The following is a 24,130-nucleotide window of genomic DNA, read 5'->3' as shown; positions in this document are numbered from 1 at the left end:
TAAAAATGAATTTTAATTTTTGGAAAATGGCTCTTTTGCTAGTAAAAGTTGCTGACCTCTGCAGTGACCGCACGACTGATATAGACTCTACCAGGCAGCTCCACAATGCTCTTATTAGTTTGCAGTGATTCTACAGTGTATATTCATATATAGTCTAAAAATGCTACATGGACCACCTTCAACTGGAAACCACTGGGAGCTGAGGAGGAGAGTTTATCATATTCTCAGGCGACCAGACTTTCCTTGAAAAAAAAAAAAAAAAAAAAAAAAAAAAGGTTTGTTTAAAGCGGTGCCAGACAGGTCTGCTGGAAACTGTTTCTAATTCTGAGAGTGAGGCCATTTGTATTCCCTCTACCAGAGCACTGCAGTTTGTTTTTTTTTCAGCTGACAATTCAGTGTGGCAAACTGGGGAGCTGATGTGCATTGGCTTGTGTTTACACGAGTTAACATTTGTTTGCTGTGGCGCTGTGTGTGCGCGTGTGTGTGTGTGTGTGTGTGTGTGGTGGGGGGGGGTCAGTGGCTGGGCAAAAGGAGAGGGGAAAATTAGATTATATCCGCAGAGGAGAAGTGGAGCAGAAGAATCAGACTGAGTAGGAGCCCTCATGTGTGTTGAGCGACTCTGTATGTTACATGAATCAGAAATTCAGAGAAAGAAAGAAATATGTAACCTTGGACAAAGTCACACTTTTAATCCAAAGTGCATTCTTTTGATTAAACAACAGCTTAAGTGGCCCGAAATGGGTATACTTACTATATCGTATTTTACATCTGATGAAAAATGTATAAAGCCAAGACTACATTGAATAAAAAGCATCTTTAGATATGGGTACCATAAATGTAAAACAGTATTATACTAAAATAGTATTAGAAGATGCATTTATGTATGCATGTATTGTAACATTAAGGTTTTACTCTAAATATAAATGGGTCAAGCATCTTTGATCATGTTTAAAAATTACCATTTCAGTATGTTCAGGGATTTCTGTGCCCTTGATGCAAAAAGGGCCTTTATAATGTTGACTAATGGGCTGCAAAAGTTCACTGTCCATCTGTTTAGATTTGGTTTTGTCAAATAAAAAAAAAAAAAAAAAAAAACACAGTTGGAGCTGTGTGGAGCACTGTGCTGTATTCTCAAGCTCACAAATGCCTGAAAAATTATTAATCATTCCTTCTGTGGCTGCATGAAATATTTAATTTTGAGCTTGAGGGTGGCTGCTACACAATAACAAGAGCCACTGACTCTCTGTAACCCTCCATCGGTGATTTGAAAGCATTTAAATCATTTTAATGGCGACAAACAAAGTGCAGAACAGTGGAGGGAAGAAGCATCCGGTAAATCGAACGTGTCAACCTGCAAGGACGCTGGAAATGATATTCATCTGAGGCACTTTTCTGGTGAAATCTGCAGCACAATCACATGACAGTACGTCAATGTTTGATGGCATTTTTATACATTTCTACATACACCGGTTGGTTTTTTCACATTGTAGTATGCCGTGAAGCTGCTCGGTAGCCTGTTATCAATGCAATATCGACCCACCTCAAATAAATTCTCAGTGTTCACCATGCACTGCACAGCAAGAGTGTTTTTTTATTATTTTGCCAGCTTTGTCTAAAAATAGATGGATTTTTTCTTCACCTTTTTTGTTCACCTTTTTCACTGGTTGGTATTGAAATTAGCTTGGAAACATCAGGTTGCAAAACTCAAATCACCCTTACACTTAGTTATGCTCCACTTCCGATTTGAGTGAATTGAGAGTTTCCTGAAATTGTAATACCTTTGCTTATTCCCTTTTAAGAGTGTGTGTTTTTTTTTTTATGGGTGTCTTAAAATAGACACAGCAGTCACCCCACCACTGCTTGGAGAAACCTTTTCCAGGTCCTCCATGACCAGGTCCTGTTCGTTGACGTGGTTGGGTCGCCTCGAGGCGTTGTTGTCCAGGCTGTTCAGGGAGATGGGCTCCATGGAGGGTTGGGGATTCGCCGGGAGGACCGAGTTCCCCTGCAGCCGGTGCGAGTAGGTTTTCCGCCGCTGTCCGTCGGCCGTGCACAAGCTAAACTTGAACACAGCCTGAAACCCTCTCCGGAAATTCTCATTGAAGAAACCATAGATGATGGGGTTGACGCTGCTGTTGAAGAAAGCCAGCCAGTGGGCGAAGGGGTAAACGTAAATGTTGATGATTCGGTACTGCTGCTCGGTCAGGCTGGCGTAGTCGCTCAGCATCATGAGGGTCCACAGAGGCAGCCAGGACAGGATGAAGAGCAAAGCCACAATCAGGAGCATTTTAATCACCCTTTGCTTCTTCTTGGACACGGTGTGGCGGTTGTCGTGGCCCGGCTTGTCCCCCGTTGGAACGGCTGTTTTGAAAAGCGTGATGCCGATCCGGGCGTACATGATCACGATGAGCGACAAAGGAGCAAGGTAGATATTGGCAAACAGGACGGTGGTGTAAATCTTCCGCATCTCCTGGTTTGGCCAGTTCTCCCTGCACCAGTAAAACGGAGTTGTTTTGTTGTCATAGCCCAGTAAGACCCGGATGGTGTGCTCCTTGGTCACTTGCAGCATGACACCCGAGGGACACATGATCGATATGGCCAAGACCCAGATAATGACGATGATCAAGGTGGCGGTGGATATCGTCAGCTTCTGCTTGAATGGGTAGACGATGCATCTGAATCTGCGAAAGAATAAAGAACAAAATGACTAAGGGAAATGACGCTGGACAATAAAGACACTTTCAAAATCACTTAAAGAGAATAGACGTTGAGTGACGTCTTTTTTAAATGACTTTTTTTACATTCTGTATTTATTGTGTTAATATTTTTGTAGGAATAATGCACATATTTAGACTTAACACACATAATGCACATACTTTTGATATAACTTTATGCATAATGCGCTTGCTTTCTACAAATTTGTAAGGCACAGATTTTTATATTTCTTATTTCTTACAATTCAATTCTTCTCTTGAAAACTGAGCAACTTTAACTGGCCCAGTTTCCCTTCAGGGATCAATAAAGTGTTTCTGATTCTGACTCTGATGCCAGTGGTTTCATGGAAAACAACGGCATGGAAAAAAAAAATAGTGTCTGGTAAAATGTCCAAATGTTTGGTGATTTTTTCGTCCACCGGGCAAAGTGGCTGGCTCCAGAGAATATTAGTTTCAGACCTCTTTACCACATGAACATTAACAAAGGGAAAGCAGCAAAAGCTTTATAAATAAAAGTAACTGTGACATGATGTGTTGATTCGGGTAGGTCTATTGTAGCATAAATCTAAACAATATCGATTTCTTTCATAAAACTACTATTTCCTGAGCTGTGACAGTATAACGTTCACATGCACAGTCATGTTAGGACAGATACAGTGCTGTACTTCACACTTTAAATAAGGATGTGCCATTTTAACACGCCTCTGTGTCTTGAATCAACACACATCTGTATTACATCTCAACACAAGATGTAAAAAACGTGTTTTACCATTGTGTCATTAACATATGTTGTTTTGAAAAGTAAAACAAATGCGCGTTGTCCATCTGTTTTTAGGCTGGGGAGTGATCTGACTCAGCTGTGCATGAACACACTGGCAGACGAGAGGGCCTTTCGCTCTGCCTGCTGGCTGAGCCACCAGGATGTTTTCAAATTTAATTCTAATCATGTGCTTGACAGATACAGTACATGGCTTTGACTCTTAGGTGTTAAAATGACCTGAAACTCCATCTGTCCTCTGCAGAGTTGGGGTCGGAGTCTGATCGCACAGTGTGGTCTCATTGTATATCGAATGCATTAAGAGGAGGAGATGTTAAAACGCCGACTCTGTCTGTATAACTCCCATAAGCCCGCTGTATGTGTGCACTGGCTGAACTTTAAGACCGGCAACAGACCGCGGGATTAACGACACTTCCCCACTGTGAGGTTGTGTAGCCACCTCCGATTTTTCTAAAGTGATTAAGCAGGATTAACATCTAACTGTTGTCATCTCTACGAACGGTGCTGACATCTGGAGCATCCGGGGTTCAAAAAGGCCAGATCCTGGATGAGGTGGATGGAGTGCAACACAATGATGGAAGTGCCATAACAAAAACAAAGGCCAAGTGAAAACACAAGGGTAACACTTTACAATAAGAGTACAACAATTAACTTATGGCATTTACTAATGTTAATAATATCTACAATAACCCTTAAATAACATATAAATTAATACCTTAGCATGAACAGCATTAGCACATGATTCTTAGACACATTAGTTAACGTCTAGTTAACTGTTACTTAATGTTTATTACAGCATTAACTAACGTTAATTGTTGTACTCTTATTGTAAAGTGTTACCAACACAAGATAAAAGGGCTTGGTTGGAACAGCTGGCATATTGAAGAGACTGTAGCACAAAACACAAATGAAAGTCCCTTCCAGTAATTCTGAATAACTTGTCTTCCAAAGATGCAAAGATGGTGCACATGTACAGGATTACAGCAGATGCAGTTTGGCAGATGTTTGCGACAGTCTCCAGTTGCAGACTCGCAGAAGCCCCTGACATGTCAAGCCTGTGGCTTGCCGGAAGAAGAAAAAAAAAGATCATGACAACAGTGCACAAAGGCAAAGTTAGCCTCCAGCACTTTCTGTCAGAGGTTAAGGTTAACGTATGTATGAGGTTAAAGGACCATAAGAGTGATTTTACATGTTTAGCCTTACATCCAGGCCTACAAAATGTACACATACTACATTTTTCCAACCTTTTTTTTTTTATTTTTAAGATTTCTTTTTGGCATTTCTGCTTTATTTGATAGTAAAGAGACAAAGGAAGGAGATAGAGGGGACAACATGCAGCAAAGGCTGAATTCAGACCCAGACCGCTGCAGTAAGGACTAAGCCTTGATGTGTGGTACGTGCTCTACCACGTGAGCCACCATTTTTCCTACCTTTTACCCAGCCATCGGTGTCCGTATGATATGAAAATGAACTTTCAAAGACTTCAAACTTTCTTTACACTTGTATTCCAGCACCATAACGAAGTCATCCATATTAGTTTTCCAAAAAGCAACAGCACTGTTGTGTTTTGATGACTTGAAATTAGAGCAGAGTGAAACGGTCCCTCCGCCAGGAAAAATAGGCCCCAGGGAAATGTCAGACTTTGTTAGCCACAGAAGCAGAACATTGTAAGATGGCTGTTTCAACCAAACACTCATATTTAAAATTCAAGGGAGTGATTTGCTAAATGTCTAGTTGCAATGTAAAACGTGGGCAAATTGTAGTAAATGGCCCAAACATTCAAAATGACTGCTATGGTCCTTTAAGGTTATGGTTCAGGATCAGGGAAGGGCAATGTGAATATTAATTCGACAGAGGTTCTTCTCCAAGTCTGCAGCTGGACGCTCCTCACTGGGTGCTGAAAACTCTTGTTTCCATGAACATTTCTTGCAAACTGAACAAGAAAACACCGGCACAAAATGATGAAGTGCAACGTTTAAGGTCAGTTCCCAATTCACACTGTATGCAGGATGTGATGAGTTATGGAGTCCCAAAAAAATAAAGCATTCCCACTCTACCTGTCAACAGCGATAGCAACCAGAGTGAAGACAGAGGCTGACACGGAGATGCCTTGAACCATGCCACTCATTTTGCAAACCAGGCTCCCAAATGGCCATCCTGTCAAATGGAGAGACAAATTAAGCAGCCTTGAAGCGAAATCAAGTTAGGATGGAACAGCGAGAGAGCGGTGCTGCCATAAAAACTGGATTTTATATATATTTGTATTTCACCAGACTACTTCACTTCACTACACACCCACACACACACATTACAGTACAGGCACAGCTGTAGTAAGTAGCCATAATGTTGTATTTGAGCATCTTTAGGGGATCAGTCTTTTCCCCAATGGTAATTTCTTAGTGCTGGTAGTGACTTAAAAAAATCACTGACATCGGTCACTGTTCACGGGTGTAATCCCTGGCTTCTGTAATCCATAAACTAACATAAACCTGGGAGATAAATCAATTCTGTATCAAGATCGCAATGTGAGACTAGTTATTGTCTGGGATTTTGGATATCACAGTATTAGCAGCATTACCATAAAAGGATGCAATTAATTTCCTGAACATACTAGACTGTTGTTGCTGTCCTGTTATTTGTGTCTACCTGCCTGGTCATCACATCCACATCACTAATGATCCTTTATCAATGTCTCTTGTGAGTAAATATCTTATAAAAGCACCTATAGTCATTCCTAGACTATTGCCACAATATTGATTTAGAGATTTTGGAATATTTTGTCCATATCGCCCATCTCTAAGCCAACCTCTTGCTTTATCATAACATCCAGGTCTATGAATCTATTTAGACAGTATATTCCATATATTGCAGCAATCAGAAATGATAAAGTTAGGGAAAATGGATGGGCAAACACACTGACAAACAAGAAAAAGCTCTACTACTGTGTCTTTTTCAACCTCCTGATGAATGCTCTCATTTCCCAGTGTGCATTTGCTCAGTCTTCACAGGGTGGCATGAGGCTCTCACAGGACAGTTCATTATGTGGTTCCTCAGCAGCACTGTTGTCTGGCTTCAGGTATTTAACCAACAAAGGAATGAGCACAGGGTACCTGCTACCACACAGCATACCTCTTCTTTTCTTTTCTGTTGTGGTTCTCAAGCAAGATGAGCGCGGCTTGCGTACCTTTTCTTTTCTTTTTTGTTTTGGTTGCAAGGCACATGAGCTCGGCTTGCATCGTCTAATGTATCTCAGAGAGTAATTATCACAGGCGATGTATCTCTTATTGTTCGTAGTCAAGCAATTATTGTAGTTTCCACAAAGAACATTATGATGATGTTTTTTGTGAAATAGGTAATTAAATCAGCGGGGCGCCCTGGTGGCTCGCCATGTAGAGCGCGTACCACATAATACTCAGACTGAGTGGCAGCGGCCCAGGGTTCAAATCTGGTCAAGACCCAATGCTGCATCTCTTCCCTGTCTCTCTCCATGGCGACTGTCTAATAAAGCAGATTTGCCCAAAAAAACAATCTTAAAATAATAACGCAAAGAAGCAAAATAATATTAGTCATGCTTTATTAAATAGTGACACACTGTTCTGTTACCAGCGCCGAAATGTTAGAAAGCATCATTTGATCTTGGTAATTGTGGAAATAAATCCCCAGTGACTCTGTTGCCTTTATCTGCTCTCTGTGGTGCGTCTTTAATGTGCTTCACACATCACAAGGGGCCCGTCAGCATTAGGGGAGATTACAAAATCCCATCACTGTCAAGCATTATGGGATGTTAGCATCTTTATTGCCCATTTGACCAAAGCTTCCTTGGAAATGGGGGACTGCTTGTTGTTTCTCAATAAAACCCTCAAAGAGGCCAATGTTCAGGGACAGGCTGTAGGAGATTATGTAACAGCATGCTCATTTGATAGAGGCCAGCCAAACAGACCCAGTACAATGCTCAGTGCAGCTCGTCTCAAAGATGCTCTAATAAACAGAAGATGATGCAAAACAAGCTGTGCCAGTCGTATGAAACAAAGGCACACACTTCCTGTCTCCCAAATGGGTGCACACAGCTTTATTATTCATGTGTTTTTTCTTGCCCAGAGACATCTCTGCAGCAGATAGCACCGAGAGATGGAGGTTAGCTGAAAGCAGGTCTCAACACAATCACACTTCCCCTGATTTGTTTGTCTGGAAAATGCCAATTTAGTGTCAGAGTGTCGAGAAGATCTGTGGCTTGGGGAAAAAAATGAGTCCAATATTCACTTCAGCAACCATGGGACAAAAGAAACGGCAATTATCTCTTGTCAGGAATGTCTTCTTCCAGAGGAATGAACACATGCAGGACCTTAAAGGAATACTCCAACTTTTTCATGAAATACAATACAAATGCATTTCAAATCCACATGATACATTGTGCAAGTAAGGCAGCTTCAGAGTTGCTGTAAGGTTTACATTTTCACTTTCACAGAGGTAGGCTAATGACTCCCATAGACTTCAAGTCTTTATGCTAAGCTAAAATGGTATCGAACATCTTGTCTCGGTCTGGGCAAGTCAGAAAAGGGTAAGTTTGTCCAAAAAATTTTACTCCAAAACGGAGTATAATGGTGTGCCATCTCCTTTCTGAACTGTCTCTATGGGCTGTTAACTTGACTTTTCATTAACGAAATAAATTATAAAACAATTAAATATAAGACAATACAGTGTGATGCAATATAATACGACACAATGCAATGTCATGAAATTTTAGTAATGATAAACAACAAAGAAAACTGATGCAGAAATGGTGCAGGTCCCTCCAGGCGAGTCAATACCAAGATACGTCATTCCTCCAGGTTTCCTCAAAACTAGATCAGTGCTGTGGCAGTTATGGCCTTTCGAAGTTTGAATATTTGACCACCAGGACAATCAGTGGCAAAAGTTTTGTCCAAAATTGACCAGCCATGCCTGAGTCATCTCATTTGAGATAAAATTTCAACCCTTTCTTATCACCCCCATTAAGCTAATCAGCGTAATTTGTGAGAACAGCAGGGTTTCTGTAGCTGATTTTAATGCCAGATTCTTCCTGCAGGACGGAGGCAACCATGTGCCTTGGAGGGCTAAGAAAGTGTGGGATTTCATTTCATCACCATGCATCACCAGCTGATCTCACTGATTAATTAACACACTTTCAACCAGAGAGGAGAAAGTTTAATTTTAATTCAATCTGCCTTTTGAGTATAGTGCCCATGTCAGGCGCATCACAACATCATGACAAGCATCATCATCACTCCAAGTTTCATCAACATCGGATCAGTGTTGTATCATTTATGACCTTTAAAAGTTTTAGATAAGGCTTTAATTGTAGTGCAGCCACCAGGCCCATCAGTGTAATTCAATGCTGGAAATCAGACCCCTCCCCCTTTCCTAATTGCTGGTACAGAAATTTCTGGTCTGACTTAAATATTTCACAGAGGCACCTTTGGTAGAATTATAGTTTTGTAGGGCTGTGGTCTATTAGTCGACTGGTCGATTTATTGGTCGATACGTTCTTGGTCGACCAAAATCTGATTGGTCGATTATTTGCCGTGTTAATTTTATCAGAAGTAAAGCACTAAGTGTTAATGGGGGTGTTTTCAGAACACCCTGTTTCACAGGTAACAGTCTTGTCTTCAGAACACCTCCCTTGTTTTCACAATTTTGGATTAGCCCAACCCACTGGCGGAGACAGATAGGTAGGCCCGTACATCCTGAACTTAAGAAAAAATGAGGCCTGGTTTTCTGCTGCTGCATAATTAAGAACATTTAATGAACACTTAGTCCTCTACCATGTCAAAGACGTCATCAGTGTGGCAGCATTTTACCAAAATAGATGGAAAAAAGTCGAATGCAAACTTTGCAAACAAGAGATTGCGTATCACAGCTCAATGACCAACATGGCATATCACCTAAAACGGTAAGCTAACATGTCTGCATTAGGTTGAGTATAAACATGAGTATAAACATAGCAGAATTGGCATATTTCAAAGTTTTAGTCTAATAATCGTTTTATTAAACTGCAGGCGCACACACCCACGATGACGGCAGCTTGACATGGTACTATTTTCAGAAATCATCAAGCTATGATATTGCGTAGGTGCACGTGATGCAACGCTGTCAGAACCGACCGACTTGAGTGTGTCATTCAGTGCAAAATAATTAGGTCAAAAATGATTTAATATACTGCAAATACTAGGTGTTTATGTTTATTTAGAATTCATTTATGGCGGACAAGGCTACCAGGTAGGCTGCTGCCCAGTTAATTAATCTAAAAATAGTAACTTTTTTTTTTTTTTTTTTTATTCCCGCTGCCCACCCATTAGTCGACTTTTGGTCGAAATTTCAGGACTTTAATCGACCAAGATTTTCTTTGGCTGACTACAGCCCTACAGCCCTACAGGGGAAGATGGCGCACGCTCTGCTGCGACAGCACTGACCTGTACTCTGTCATGTACAGTCAGTGAAGACGAATTTCCCCTCGGGGACCAATAAATCAAATCAATCAATCAATCAATCAGCTTTGAGCCTTCTTGGATACGTTTGAATCAGCCTTGCTCATCTTGGATTTGGGGATTTTCGTTTATCCTGCTGTTGAGTTGTGCTCCGACTCGGTGAAGATGGTTGGGAAGCCGTCGTCATTCAAACAGACCTTAAGAGGGGTTCAAGTCCGGGCTTTGGTTTGTCTGAGGGCACTGGCACTCTAAAGCAGACTGAAAAATGAACTGAATCCTTGTATCTCTGTAAAGCGCCAGGCTGTGAGCCCTGTATTTCACGATAAGGGTGCTGTTGATGGGCGATGAGCTGCTGTGCCCAGTTTGTGACAGACATAGCACTTGGCAATGCAGCCGCCGAGTTTCAGCTTTCGTTTTGTGAGGCAACAGAATGTTTTGCCTCGTGCCCTCAGGGTGTTTCATTTGTCTTTTTGCAAACTCCAGGCTGCTGCCATTTTCTCGGCCTCCCTCCGGCCTCAAAGCCTGGACGTGTGAAGATCTGCGATGACTGTTGTCCTTCCAGCAAGGACGACAGGCTACTGTCGTGTTGCGAGACACTAACGTTTGAAAAGTCATCTTATGTGCTCCTCCAGCTTTTTGGACAGATAGAGTTCCTGCTCATCTTTATGCAGATTTACAGCATGGGTTTCATTATTAATCTTTCAAAATCATGTCCAGAGTAACCAAAATGTCCCAGGAGCATCACTGTGGGTAAAACTAAAGCATGACACAGCATTACATTGTGTTTTCTCCTTAGTCTGATTTAATCCACTTCAGCACCAGTTCTACAAAAAAAAAAAAAAAAAAAAAAAACTTCAAAATGCACTGACATTGATTTGGCTGAGTAACTTATGAAAATGCCGTGAAATACCAAATTCATTTTGACATCTATTTTTTTTTTTTTTTTTTTTTTTTGCCGTGCACAGTTGAATCCTGCAGACCATGGCCAGCCTGGGTGGAAAGTCCAGTCTGTTATTTATCTGAGTACTGGTTTTTAATTGGTTCCCATGTCAATTTCCAACAAATGCCAACTGCTTCTCAACCTGATACACTATCAGCGATGATTATGATGATTAGAATTTGTTTATTTCAAATTGGTGATACACCACCTGAGACTTGGAGGAACAGTCCCTTTATTCATTGGCGTCAGAGGTATGGGGTATGAGTCAGATAAATAAAGTCACAAAATATTGTTGCTGGGCGGAAATTTGCAAGAGCAAAACTCTGATGTCCACATTTTGTGAATGCAAAATGTCATAACAGCTTTGTGTAGAAAACTTATGACAGACAGTGGATAATTTCAGGAGAAATAGGACTATGTGGTGAGTTTTCGGTCTTCAAAAAAAGACTTTGTGGAGGTTTTTATGGCTGAAAACCAGAAGCTGCTTGACTGTGGTGACGAAAATAGGAAGCAAGAAGATGTCGTTCCTTGTCAAAATGTTCAATATTTTTCTGCTTGGGTGTCTGCCACAGCCCCAACAACAAGTGAGGCTCAGAGTCAAATTTTTATTCCTTTAAACAGTAAAAAAACAAATTCTAAATTTAAAAGCTGTCATGAAAGCCCATTTTCTCCCAGCTCCTGGGAGAGAGCCGGCAGAGAGCGGCGTCTTTTCAGCGCCAAGGGTAGGCGGCTGAACTGCTGAGAGGGAAAAGGACTGAACTTGATATCTAGGGGACATTTAGGAGCTTGTGCATTTGAACCATTTGAGACACGATTTCTTACTCGTGTTCATCTCTACCGTTTTGATTTTTTTAGATTTGGTAGTAAACCTGGAATTTGACCGTACTGAAGATTACTCCTTTCTCTTCCTGTCGGCTTTGGGAGTTTTTGGCAAGTTTTTAATTTAGTTACTGGCTATTTTCTCCTTGTCCAATTACAAATACTGTGGTATACTATAGATATCTGCTTGACTCATGCTAAATGTGAATTGAATGCGAGAGCTATCATCAGATTATTAGGACTGTGACTAGGTCAGGCTGTTGGATTTAAGTAAGTAAGCAAGTAAAGGTATGTAAACAGAAGTAATCTGTGTAGTTTGTAGTTGAGAAATTGTTTATGTAAACCAGTAAATGTTAATATTACCTGTATGAAAATGAGAGAACTGATTGCAAATGTTGATAAAAAGAAAAACAAAAACAAAACTGCATCCTTGGTAGCCACAAAAACAGTAATTTACACCCAACCTCTAATTAAGACGGGCCTTTATTTGTGTACCTGGCTAGTGAAAGTGACTCAGCTTTTAAGTGGGACTCGGCTTTTGTGTGAAGTTTTGGGAAAGTTCATATTTTTTAAATCCCATCGTCACTGACTATTTGTGTGACATCGTGTCACATCGCCATATTGGCTTTTGCTGAAACTGCGCCTGCCTTCATCATCAGTGCAATAAATCATCAAGATCAGAGCCGTTCCAGACTCTAGAGATTTCTAGAGTCTAGTTTTAACCAGGCGGGGTTATGAGAACCAGTGTGGCAGCGTATTGGCCTTATTCACCAACATGGATTGCAAAGAACATGCAGTACACCAGGAAAACTTTTTTTTGTTTGTTTGTTTGAAACTTGTGTCAGTGACCTGTGTGTATTATTTATAATCCCTAATGTCTTGCTAGTGGTGGGTGAATTTATCTTTCTGGCTTAGATGTCAAGGGCTGATAGATACAATTACAATATTTTTTATCTGTCAAAAAAAACAAAACAGATTTTTTACTGAAATATGGCACCCTATCTGTTTTCAGTACTAGCTCCTGTGGCAAAGGTACTGTGAGTTCATTTAAAACTTGTTCACCCACTAAGTTTGCAAGCCATCATTAAGTGTCACCTCAAAACTCCAAGAGAACTTTTTTGAAGCAGTGTTATCAGCCACCGGGTGACATTTTACACCTCTGTAACTCACTGACTGACTTTTTGGCCTCAGGGAAAATGGAAGCAAGCAGAATGTTTTCTTTGGCAGCATGGTGTGTGTTAGACGTATACAGCACCACACACACACACACACACACACACACACACTCAGCCTGCAGATGTGCAACATCCGCTCCTCAGAAGAGATAATAGGTGGATAATAGCTGTATAATAACCGATTTCATCATAGGACTACTGTAAAATAATATGAATAAGGCAGTTTAGTTTTTTAGTAGACCTGCAGGCCTCAGAGGGCATGTCGTTATTGATCTCTGGATTAGGGCCGCCACAAACGATTATTCTGATAATCGACACGACACCGATTATTTTTGTGATTCCTCGATTAATCGGATCATACGTAAATAGCAGATTATTGCGCCAGCATGCAGCTTCTATCGTTTTACCATGATTCACTTCCTTCCATCTTGAAGTGTTTAAGTTATGTGCGAACTAAAAATGAAGACAATTAAGATGGTAATTCAATTGAACTTTTAATGAACTCCAATAATTTAGCAATATGTTAAATTATTAATTTAATATAACAATAATTTAACAACAATTATTAATTTAACAATATGTTAAATAAACAGACCTAACAATTCAGCTACCAATGAATGAGCAGTAGTATGCATGTGATAACAAAGATTGCAAAATAAGCCAAAGTGATACCTCTTCTCTGAATAGACAAGCTAAGCCAGTGTGCTGCTGTTAGCCAGTGACAATAGAGCGGAGTGGCAACTCTTCGCTTTGTTACACAATCTATGTCAGTGCGCTGCTGTAGTCTGGCAATCTTCCTTGCCTTTGCCAGACATACGTTCATATTCCACACAAAAACAGCATTTCATTCAAATTATGTCAAATTCCGCGATATTCCACGTTAAAAAAAGATTCCGTTTTATTTGGCTGACTCCGCGATTCTGTCCGCAGTTCTGTCATCGTGGAAATTATAGGGCCCTACCACTGTTGTAAAAAATAGCGGCACAACTTGGTGGGCGTTATCCTGGTAATTTCTCTGCGTGAGAAATACAAGGTGTAGCGTGTGAATGGGTTGAAATGCGTGTGTCTCACGCCCAATGCGTGAGACTTGAGAGCCCTGAAAATGCTCCCAAACTGTGGAGCTCCGCTGTCGCTGCTGACTCCGATGAGCACTGCTGCGCATGTGCGTCAAGGACAGAAGGCAAACATGACAGCGGAAGGTACAGCGGGAGTTTCGAGCAAAAAACAAAGCTTAAAAAAAAAAAAAAAACGATTACGTCGATTACTAAATTAGTCGCTGACTATTTTGATTTTCGACGTCATTGCGATTAATCGATTAATCGTGGTAGTCCTACTCTGTATACAACTGGATATGTTCGCATTTTTCAGGCTCCTAATCACAAAATCAATTGTCTATAGAAGAATCTGTGAAGATTCTTAGTCTTTCAGGCCATGATTGTTCAAGGAGGGTTGAATTGAGGGAAGCTGGACATGGCTGCAGACATTTGAAGACATTTCACCTCTCATCCAAGAGGCTTCACCAGCTTTTAGTGACTGGTGTTGATTCCTGGGTATTTAACATCTATGGGATCCTTAACAAGGTCATTAATGTCATATGGTTTGTTGATGGTCTGTAGAAGAAATGTATGGGGTTTTCACAATTCCTTCAAGACAATTAAAGATATCTGGATGTTCCTTTGCACGATTTTGGCACATTTTTCAAAAAAATCCCGTAACAATAAGTGTAATTTTACACTTATTAATAATACACAATTACACATTGTAGAGATTCTCCCCCTCTCTTAATACATTTCTTCAGCTTAACCAGAGAAATGTAGGCCTACATGAGAGCTAGCACACAAGATATTTTTGGGCTCAACAGCAAGTTACAATAAAGCTGGCTATGCGTTTAATGGGCACTGCAGTCTTAGCTTTTGTTAGTAAACTGATTATTTCGGTTGGAAAGCAGGCAGCAGAATTCAGTGGATCCAGGCCCAAAGAAATATGCAGGAAAATAACTTTTAAATGGCTGTAATCACAGACTGTGACAGGGATGATTATGTGAAACCTCAATTATCCCCACAGAGAAAATGGATTTGATCTGGAATTCCATATTTGGGCAAAAGCAGCATTACATCAGCCTTCTAAGTCCTACACTTTGCTCTTTCATACAAATGATATCCTCATTATTGCAATTCAACAAGCCCAGATCTGCATATGTAGAGTATGAATAAATATACCTCCAGCCTCCATACCTCCTGCTGTGAGCACAGCAGAAATACGTCAACCAGCTCTGAATTGGACTCCAGGAGAAGATATTTCTGTGTTGCACCGTTTTCTTTTTTTTATTATTTGATATACACTGAACACATTAAGTCATCCCTAAAAAAAAGTAATGTAGCCCACATGAAAAACCCTCTTGAACTCTATCAGTCACTGCCGCCAGCCTTAAAAATCGCTCATTCGAGATGTGCATCATGGAGAACTGGCTGTCAAGTTAGATCAACATAATGTACAGAGAGACTTATTTTATCCATGCACAAGGGAAGAACTATCGCCTCCTTGGCAAATCACATTTCCTCTAGGCTCCCTTTATTCCCACTGCCATATGCTATTGAGGAAACAAAAGGTCATTACATCCTGTGCATAACAATGTGAGGTTTTCTGTGCTTTCAGAGTGGGATGACTTGCAAAATCACATTGATGGTCTACACATGGCAAATCTAAACAACTGAAAAACTAAGGCAGGCCGGTAATGAATAAAATGCTATCAATGATTCAGTGACTGAATCACTAGGGGTCAAGGGTAATAGAGGGTTAAAAACCACCAGTGTTGACTCAAATTGCCTCTAGGAACTTTGAAAGAAAAAATTGCAAAGCGGCTCACCTGTAATTATGTTATCAAGAAGTGTTGTAGGCATACAGAAAATCCCAACCAGGAGGTCGCTAACAGCAAGGTTGAGGATAAATAAGTTGGTGACGGTCCGCATGTTCTTGCTCCTCAGCACGATGAAACATACCACTCCATTTCCCACCATGCACACCAAGAAGATCAGCAGGTAGGACACGATGAAGATGGCGGCCGTGGACGGCTGATGAAGGTAAAATCCAACATAGGTGATGTTGTTCCTGGGTATGAAGGGCTCCAGGGAAGAGTTTGAAAACGTCCAGTTGTCGAACACATGGGTGAAGTTGGGGTCAAGTCCTTCATTCATTTTAAAACTGAAAAAAAAAAAACAAGAGCATGAATGAGTTAATGGTAATCAGCTCATTTCCAATCAAATGGCATGAATGAGATGATAATGCAGGCCCGGCAAGAGGCTTAGATAGTGTTAAAGACTCAAAACAGCACTCAGTACAGCACATAGCTCCATCACCACTATGCAATTGTGAAGATGCATGCCACTTTCACATGTTGGATAACCACTAAAAGTTAATTACATCCACCACCACACCCAAATTTGGCGATTTGGGGTGAAAAGTGAATCAATTCTTCTTTGCCCCATGACCGTAGAGTTGCACAAAATGTCATGGTTTTGTGTGATTCAGTTCCAGGATTTTTTGTGAAGCCATGCCACTGTGTTCAAAGGTTTTTGTGAAATGCAATGTCCATTAACATGCCCCCTTTTCGTCAAGGGGTGCAAAAAATTAGCTTCTTCTTTCTTGCCCTTTTACCAACCTTTCCACAAAATTTTCATAGAAATCTGTCCATAAGTTTTAGAAATACCCTGTTAAAAAAAAAAAAAAAAAAAAGACGAATGGGGCAAAAAAAAAAAAAACTAAGCCCTGTCTAGCTTTGTTGGCGGAGGTAAAAGTGAGAAATTGCTTTCAACCAAGAATAAAATTCCATTACTTTCCTTCATAGGAAATAGTGTATTTTTGCTGAACTGCCAGAGTGGGGTCAGCCAAGAACACTGACTGTACCTGAGTCCATCCATCACTAACAACCCAGTGTTGGAACACACATGTATGAATATCCAGATACAGCTCCAGTCCATTTTTCTGCTAACTGGGCACATAAGAAGTAAGTTGTAATTGTCTCCCACCCGATGCAATCAGAGGGGTGTGGACTCTAAACTGACGTGCATCCATTCATCCGTTCATCACAGGTGTCTTAACCTCCAAATGGATGCTCAGATTTTGAAGTCGGTCATGGGCCAAGGATCAAGTAGCTAATTGAAAGTGAAAGGGCCGTGTTAGTGGGTGTGGCCTATCACAGTAAGGCTCATAACTTCTGAACAGATTCACACGTCATCACACACCTTATTGACTTTTCAAGCCATTCAGTCCAAAGAGGGCAGTGGGTGTGGCGTCCAACAAAAAGTCATGGACCTAACCTTAAAACCTAAGCCTTTCCCTAACCTTAGCCAAGAGGTTTTCTTACCTAAACCTACCCTTTCCCTAACCTTAACCAAGTAGTTTTCTTGCCTAAACCTAACCTTTTCCTAAGCTTTACTAAGTACTTTGGATTTATGCCTAAACCTACCCTTTCTCTAACCTTAGCCAAGAGGTTTTCTTGCCTAAACCTAACCTTTTCCTAACCTTAACCAAGTAGTTTTCTTGCCTAAACCTAACCTTTTCCTAAGCTTTACTAAGTACTTTGGATTTATGCCTAAACCTACTGTTTCTCTAACCTTAGCCAAGAGGTTTTCTTGCCTAAACCTAACCTTTTCCTAACCTTAACCAAGTAGTTTTCTTGCCTAAACCTAACCTTTTCCTAAGCTCTACTACAGGGCTATTCAATTACAAATTCAGTTGGGCCAGATTTTTAACCGAGACCTTAAGCTGGGCCAGACATTTTCCAGACATTTAAAACGGCGGTTTTCATCGTCAATTTTTCGTTTAAGGGTTGAAAAAGACATAGGCCTACTTTTGAGCCGCTAGCATCAGTAACTTTCAAGTAGAGTTCTCATATTCTGCCCGACCCGACCCGACATTTTCGGGTTGGGTCGGGCCTAAAATTTACGTGAATTGGGCGGGTCGGGTCGGGCTTCGGGTTCTGTGGGGGATTTTTTTTTTTTTTTTTTTAATAAAAAACTAGAATTATGTGTTCTGTTATTGATTATGACGTTTCATTTTTATGTGACTGGTGGAGAGAGTGAGAGACTGGATTGGATTTGGAGGCTAAACTTTCAGTGACAGACAGACAACCAGCTGTGCGAGCGCAGCGCAAACAAGTGAGAGAGAGTTGCAGCAGCATCCCGCTGTGCTGGCAGACTCGGCAGCAGGGACGGTTTCTGCTATGGGCAGTGCAACTGGGGGCGCACGGGAAAAAAAAGATCTCCAGTTTTCTAGACTACCGTATTGACCCGCACATGCCGCAGCACCATCAGTCGGTATCAGGCGGGCCGGCCGCGGCACCGTCCAATACCGCGCCCACCCGTCAGGTCTGCCGGATCTGACAGGTGAGCTGCCTGATGCTGGCTGGTGCGGCGGCCGGCTCGCCTGATACCGACTGATGGTGCCCCGGTGCCGCGGCCGACCGGCTCTGCTAAATAAGGGCGAATTTGGCAATTTTTTTTTTTTCCTCGGGCTTTCTCGGGCTGGCCCAGTCGTGTCCGGGTCGGGTCGGGTCTTAATTTTCAGGCCCGATGAGAACTCTACTTTCAAGACAACGCGCTGCAGTGTGAGTTGGTTGTGTGTTGCTAGGCAACATGGAGTGTTGCATTCACTTTCTGAACTACTGCAGGGATTTCGAGTTCATTCTCGCGAATGTTTTTCTCTGCTTTTTTGGTTGAACCACGAGCTGGGCCACTCGGGAATTGCTTCTGGGCCGCATGTGGCCCGCGGGCCGCCAATTGAATAGGCCTGCTCTACTAAGTACTTTGGATTTATGCCTAAACCTACCCTTTCTCTAACCTTAACCAAGTGGTTTTCTTGCCTAAACCTAACCTTTCCATAACCTTAACCAAGTGGTTTTCTTGCCTAAACCTAACCTTTCCATAACCTAATCCACGTCCTTTCTTGCCCAAATGTAACCTTATGACCCTAACACATGATAATAGCAAGACAGTCCAATGTGATCCTCCTGACGCCAAACAGTGCCCTTTGCCATTGGTATCAGACACAAAAGGAACGTGACCAACCTGCGGCAAGTTCACACATGCTAATGGAAAAAATGGACATTGCCATCGCTCTTCACTCATCGCTCTTCACTCATTTGTAGCAGGATGTTTGAAAACATTCACAAGTTGTTACCAAGCACTCAACCATCATGCTAAAAAAAAAAATGCAACCATGAAAATCTTTGACAGTTTGACATTTTTTATGTAATCTAGTTAGTAAGTGCATGGTGTGCAGTGGGCAAAGTGCAAAAACCAATTCAGAGGCACTTATTTTCCAGCAAATAGTGACCATCATTCTGTCAGATTAGCTGTCGATTAAAACAAGAGGGAGTTGAGAGAGCTTTGAAGAGGAAGTCAACAACCTGGAAAAAAAATATGTATATACACAGTGAAGTCAAGGTTCTGCCAGGGGTGATGAACGGGGTGTCTCTACATCAGAAAAGGTTAAGAAGAGATGAACAGCCGCTGAGGTGGAGTATTGCTAGGTCCTGTGCAGTTTAAAAGAAAAATCCACTGTCAGACACTCTTACTTTGAAACATATCATCTGTCTGTTTTCCTATTTACTTTTTATGGGCAGCCACTTTCCTTCAGCCTGGCTGCTCTGTTTCTACCTCAGTCAGTGATTCCCTGTGTTTGCCAGAATGACTAAGAGTTTCCCTGCTTTGTGCAAACAGCAATGGTGACAGCGATAGTACAGCAAGTTTTTTTTCTTTCTTTCTTTCTTTCTTTTTAGGTCAAGATAAACCGAGCGCAGTCTGATAACAGTGCTGCGCTGCGCTGTGCCTGGTTGTCCAGATTACAAAACATCATCGACCCGTAAGGTGTTGTGTCATTTTGTGGCTGTTTGGATCCTTTTTCTCCTACGGTGTAAAAGACGAGGGTTTTCAAATTCTGTGAGCCAGAGGTGGAAGCCAGAGGTGGAAGTAACTAATAACATGTACTCATGTTACTGTAATTGAGTAGACTTAGACTTTCTTTATTGTCATTGCACAAAAAAACACAACAGTGAGTTTTTACAACGAAATGTCGTTGCTTGGTTTCCGGAGTACAACAGAGTTGGAATTGCGGGCCAGTTTAAATAAATCTGTTACTATACTGTATAAATTAAAATATAATCTATATAACTAGTGCAAGTAAAAAAAAAAAATGTGTATTGTAATTGGATTATGAAGATATTGTCCATGGAGTAGCTTGTTTGTGTACTTTTTTGAGTATTTTTTAAAGTCAGTAATTTTACTTTTACTTCAGTACATTTTTTCTTCAGTATTGTACTTCACTACATTGTAAATCAAATCCATTACAGAGAACAAATGATGAATGACAGAAACTTGGAAACTTTCACAATAAAAGCCCAGTAAACAAGGATGAGAAGAGGAACCTGGACGCAAAGGAAACAAGAACCATTTAGACTCAACTGGCAAAAACGTGAAAAAAAGGTGGAAAAAAGTGGAAATAATAGCCTGAGGATGAAACCCATGTAGACTCAACCATCACATGATGTGCTTATTCCAAATGTCAGTTGAATCTACAGGGTTCTCATTTCAGTTGAGCGTAATGCCCCTTTAAAAGCATGTAGCGTGCAGCATGTTCTCTCCTCTTTTTCTAACTGTATGGAAAAGATCACAGCGAACACAGTTACTGTTTTGGAAAAAGGAAAGTATCAGTAGTTATACTCTAGAGCACTCTTTCCACTACCACTTTATCGTATTTATGACTTTATTATGTTTATTATGTTTGTTATTTGTCCAACAAACATTGTATAGATGTTACATCACTTTGCTAATGCATTCTTTGTTGCCGCCGCTTGTACGACACATCCTGCCTCCACTCCAATAACATACAGGGTTTTTTTTTTTTTTCAGTGTTTACAGATCTATTGTATTACACATATAAGATCTGCAATGACATCTGCAATGATGTCTGCATCACATTGTGGCCCACTGAGGCTTCTATCAGTGGAGAGATTGGTTTCTATGTCTTTTCCGCAGTGGATCTCACCCTGTATAACTGCTGATTGTTAATGAAAAATGGCAGCTTCAGTGAGGAAACCTTTACTCTTTCCTGCTGAGGGACTGACACCAAAACCTGATGATTACTACTGATGTTTTAGATCACTGATTTGGCATTGGCACATGATGTTTTTGGTCTATCTATCAACAAGAATAAGAAAAATACACCATCAAACAAGAAAAATGAGCCCAGACATGCAGGTTACATCACCAGCAGCTGTTCTTCTGGTCTTTTACAGTGAATTTTCTCTTCATGTGAACAGTAAGTAAACGACTTTGTGCAGCGTGTGAGTTATCTATCCATGAAAATGCAGGGTTTGTTGCAAGGAAAAACTCAGTATGCCTCATTATATTTGATGGGAAATTACTTGTTTTCTGGTGCAGCTGAACAATCTCAAATTTTGGGGAGACAATTTATGAGTTGGCCTGCTGACACTCAGGGTCCTGCTGATTTTTGCACTTCACACTTTCTTCATTACTGAAGTCACCCCTCAGACTCACAGGTCTCAGACTTCAGAGGAGACACAGTCGCACTCCTTTTGGCTTTCTGCTGTGTGCTCTCAATTAAAAAAAAAAAAAAAAAAAAAAAAAAAAAAGCTGTGACTAGAAATAAGTTGGCCAATAGGGGGCAGCTGTAGCTACCTGTGGGAACAAGTGTGGACAGTTTTTATGATCCATTTCTAACAAGAGAGATGCATGATGTCAGTGCAGTATGTTATAAATCTGACAATATGCCTGATTATAATTGCACCTGTTTTGAAGGGCAATCCAATTATGGCTGTTATTATAGACTTTATGCGGTTTAAATGATCTCTCATTTCCACTGAGGCTCCGCATCGGCTCGCTGCATCCTGTGTTGTGTTGTGTTCATCGAGTCTGTTTGGGCATGTTTTTCAGTCTCTGGTTACACGCTCAGCCTGGGAAATCATCACTAATGGACCAGAGATGAGATGAGAGCTGCAAAATTAATTTAATCTGAGCTGTAATTTGATCTAATCTAATCAATGAGATTATCAGAGGGCTTATGATCCAAATCCTTAGACAAATAACACAGGGTCCTTGTCAAAATAGATAAATTCTGAGGTGAAAAATGCCACCTGAGAGATGCAAGATACTTTTTTTTCTCCTGTACAAAAGGCTTGAGGTAGAAGGAGTCTCTGCAAGGGCACCATAATAAAAGTCATTTTATGTTTAGATTATGAGGTTTTAGTACAAGGGTAAGCAAAATATCTAGGCAAAATCTGCATACAGTAAGAGCCAGGGTATCAGTGGTTGTCTGAGATGCAAAAGGAGAACAGATGTCCTCTTTGAAATGCTGGGATGTTTGTTGGGAGCTGCAATAATCCCACTAACCTCTGCTTCACATTTTATATGTTGCCTGAGATGTGGGCGTTCAAATTTCACAACCCCTGAGCACCCATTTCCCTCATTACCAGCATAAATCTGATATCTGAGACTGAGCCCTGGGTCTTAAGAGACATATAGTTTCATATGACACATTTATTATTCTTGCATCAAAATTTTATGGGGTAAAATTTAATTGCAGCTTGCAAGGCATCCAGGGAGAGGGAGCTCCGTATGGCTCTGAGAAGATTTGATTTAGATGCCTATTCTGCTTTTCTATGATGTGAAAGAAAGAAAGAAAGAAAGAAAGAAATATACTGTAGTTTGTGTGCCTAAACGTTTGAGCAACATTTATGTGAAATTCAGTTTGAAGTTTTAATAGAGACTGGCCAATTTCAGTGTGACAGGTTCCTCTCTGGCCACAGATGATATTACTTTTATTCCAGTCGTGTGACTTGAGAAATCACTCCAGGGCAGCGCAGCAGTATTTTACCAGACAGCTTCAGGGGTCTGAGTCTACATTCTGCAGTCCAGCTCGCACAGATACTGTATTCTACACCCGATCAGGCACTAGATCATGGAACCACCACCACAGCCGACTGCGCCACAGCATTAAGACCAGTTTGAAACCGGGAGCGGGGCTTTAATTAGAGAGGACCGGCCCGGGAGATGGATGTGAAAGGGGCTTCCTCTCTGGCTGACTGGATCTTCTGATTGAACCAGCATGAGAGCAGCAGAGGGTGTGGAGGTGAAGCTCTCTGACGGCAAAACGCACGTGCAGTACAGCGGAACACGTTCCTCTGTGATGCGCCCTCAACAGCAAACGGATCTGATTTATCCAAACAGAGTAAAGAAAAAAAAAAACAGAATATGTCCACATGAATACTCAACTTGTTTCCCTAAATGTGTTTGCTCCCTCATCAAGAGCGTCGAAAACACTTCACAGCAGGTGACGGGTTATTAAATCTCCTATTTTTCTGTCTCTGGACGTGCTGCTCGACTTTACGCGCGGAGAACTTGGCGCATCTGAGATGGATGCAGGGTATGAAAGACCGCTTTGGGCTGTGCGCAAAGTCACGCATGATCACTCTCGGTCAAAGAGGTTTTGTATTCAAGTGGCACATCCGAAACAAAAGAAGGCTCCCCGGGACTGATGGCAGGATGGAGACCGGGCGTCTGCAGACGAGCGCGCACTGAAACAACCGGACACCTGGAGCGCGATAACGCATCTTGTATTATGATGTTGGTATTAATATGATTAACTCCGTCTGACACTTGTAGAGTCCAAACTGAAACACAAACTCAGTCAAAAAGAAAGTATTACCTGTGATATATAAAATCCACCTGGCCACACCTGGATTATGCCCTGCCACTTTCTTCATTACGCAATTTGCAGAATCAGATCAGGTTTAACTTAATGACAGCAAATGATGCGCAAATAAACCTGCCTTACCTTGGTTCGATTCAAATGTGCGCAGGTGAAAGGAAAAGTAAAGAGTGTAGTTTTTCCTCTGAGCGAGACATAGAGGGAGAGAAAAAAAAATCAGAGGAGAGCTTGAGAAGATGAGAAGTCAGACTCTTTCTGTTTTCTCGATGGGTATCAGTCCGGTTTGGTGCGCGTCGCGGGCAGCTTGGCGCACCGGCAGCCCGACATCCAGCCAGTGAGAGCGCGAGTGGAGGATTACAGGCGGATCCGTCCGTATTTGATGCGGTGACGTCGGAGTAAAGGGGTGGGATGAGGACTGATGCTTGAGTGATATATCCCCCCTGATCTCTTCCAGCTGCTGCGCCATGAGTGCCATGAAAATGCCATGAGTCGCAATTAAAAAAAAAAAAAACTAGTCG

The 24,130-nt window shown here is 41.3% G+C and overlaps 1 protein-coding gene across 1 annotated transcript; it reads right to left on the bottom strand.

Annotated features, from left to right (window-relative positions):
* Positions 1–1,476: 1,476 nt before the first annotated feature.
* npffr2a (neuropeptide FF receptor 2a) lies at positions 1,477–23,850 on the bottom strand. The gene is made up of 4 exons (XM_030061144.1): positions 23,739–23,850; positions 15,754–16,088; positions 5,547–5,646; positions 1,477–2,678 (listed from the first exon to the last, which is right to left on the bottom strand). Exons 2-4 carry the CDS (start codon positions 16,079–16,081, stop codon positions 1,817–1,819), a joined length of 1,290 nt encoding a protein of 429 aa, XP_029917004.1. The 5' UTR covers positions 16,082–16,088; positions 23,739–23,850; the 3' UTR covers positions 1,477–1,816.
* Between the last annotated feature and the right edge of the window lie 280 nt (positions 23,851–24,130).

The sequence above is a fragment of the Myripristis murdjan genome, chromosome 9 (genome assembly GCF_902150065.1).
Source record: "Myripristis murdjan chromosome 9, fMyrMur1.1, whole genome shotgun sequence".
NCBI classification, from domain to species: Eukaryota; Metazoa; Chordata; class Actinopteri; order Holocentriformes; family Holocentridae; genus Myripristis; species Myripristis murdjan.
The sequence above is the reverse complement of the archived record's forward strand: the minus strand, read 5'-3'. Positions and strand labels throughout refer to the sequence as shown.

Excerpts from the sequence above, each read along its gene's own strand:
- npffr2a (XM_030061144.1), bottom strand. The coding sequence starts at position 16,081 with ATGAATGAAGGACTTGACCCCAACTTCACCCATGTGTTCGACAACTGG. Across the intron at positions 5,647-15,753 it reads TCTTGATAACATAATTACAG|GATGGCCATTTGGGAGCCTG; the intron begins GTGAGCCGCTTT and ends TCCATTTGACAG. Across the intron at positions 2,679-5,546 it reads GTTGCTATCGCTGTTGACAG|ATTCAGATGCATCGTCTACC; the intron begins GTAGAGTGGGAA and ends ATTCTTTCGCAG.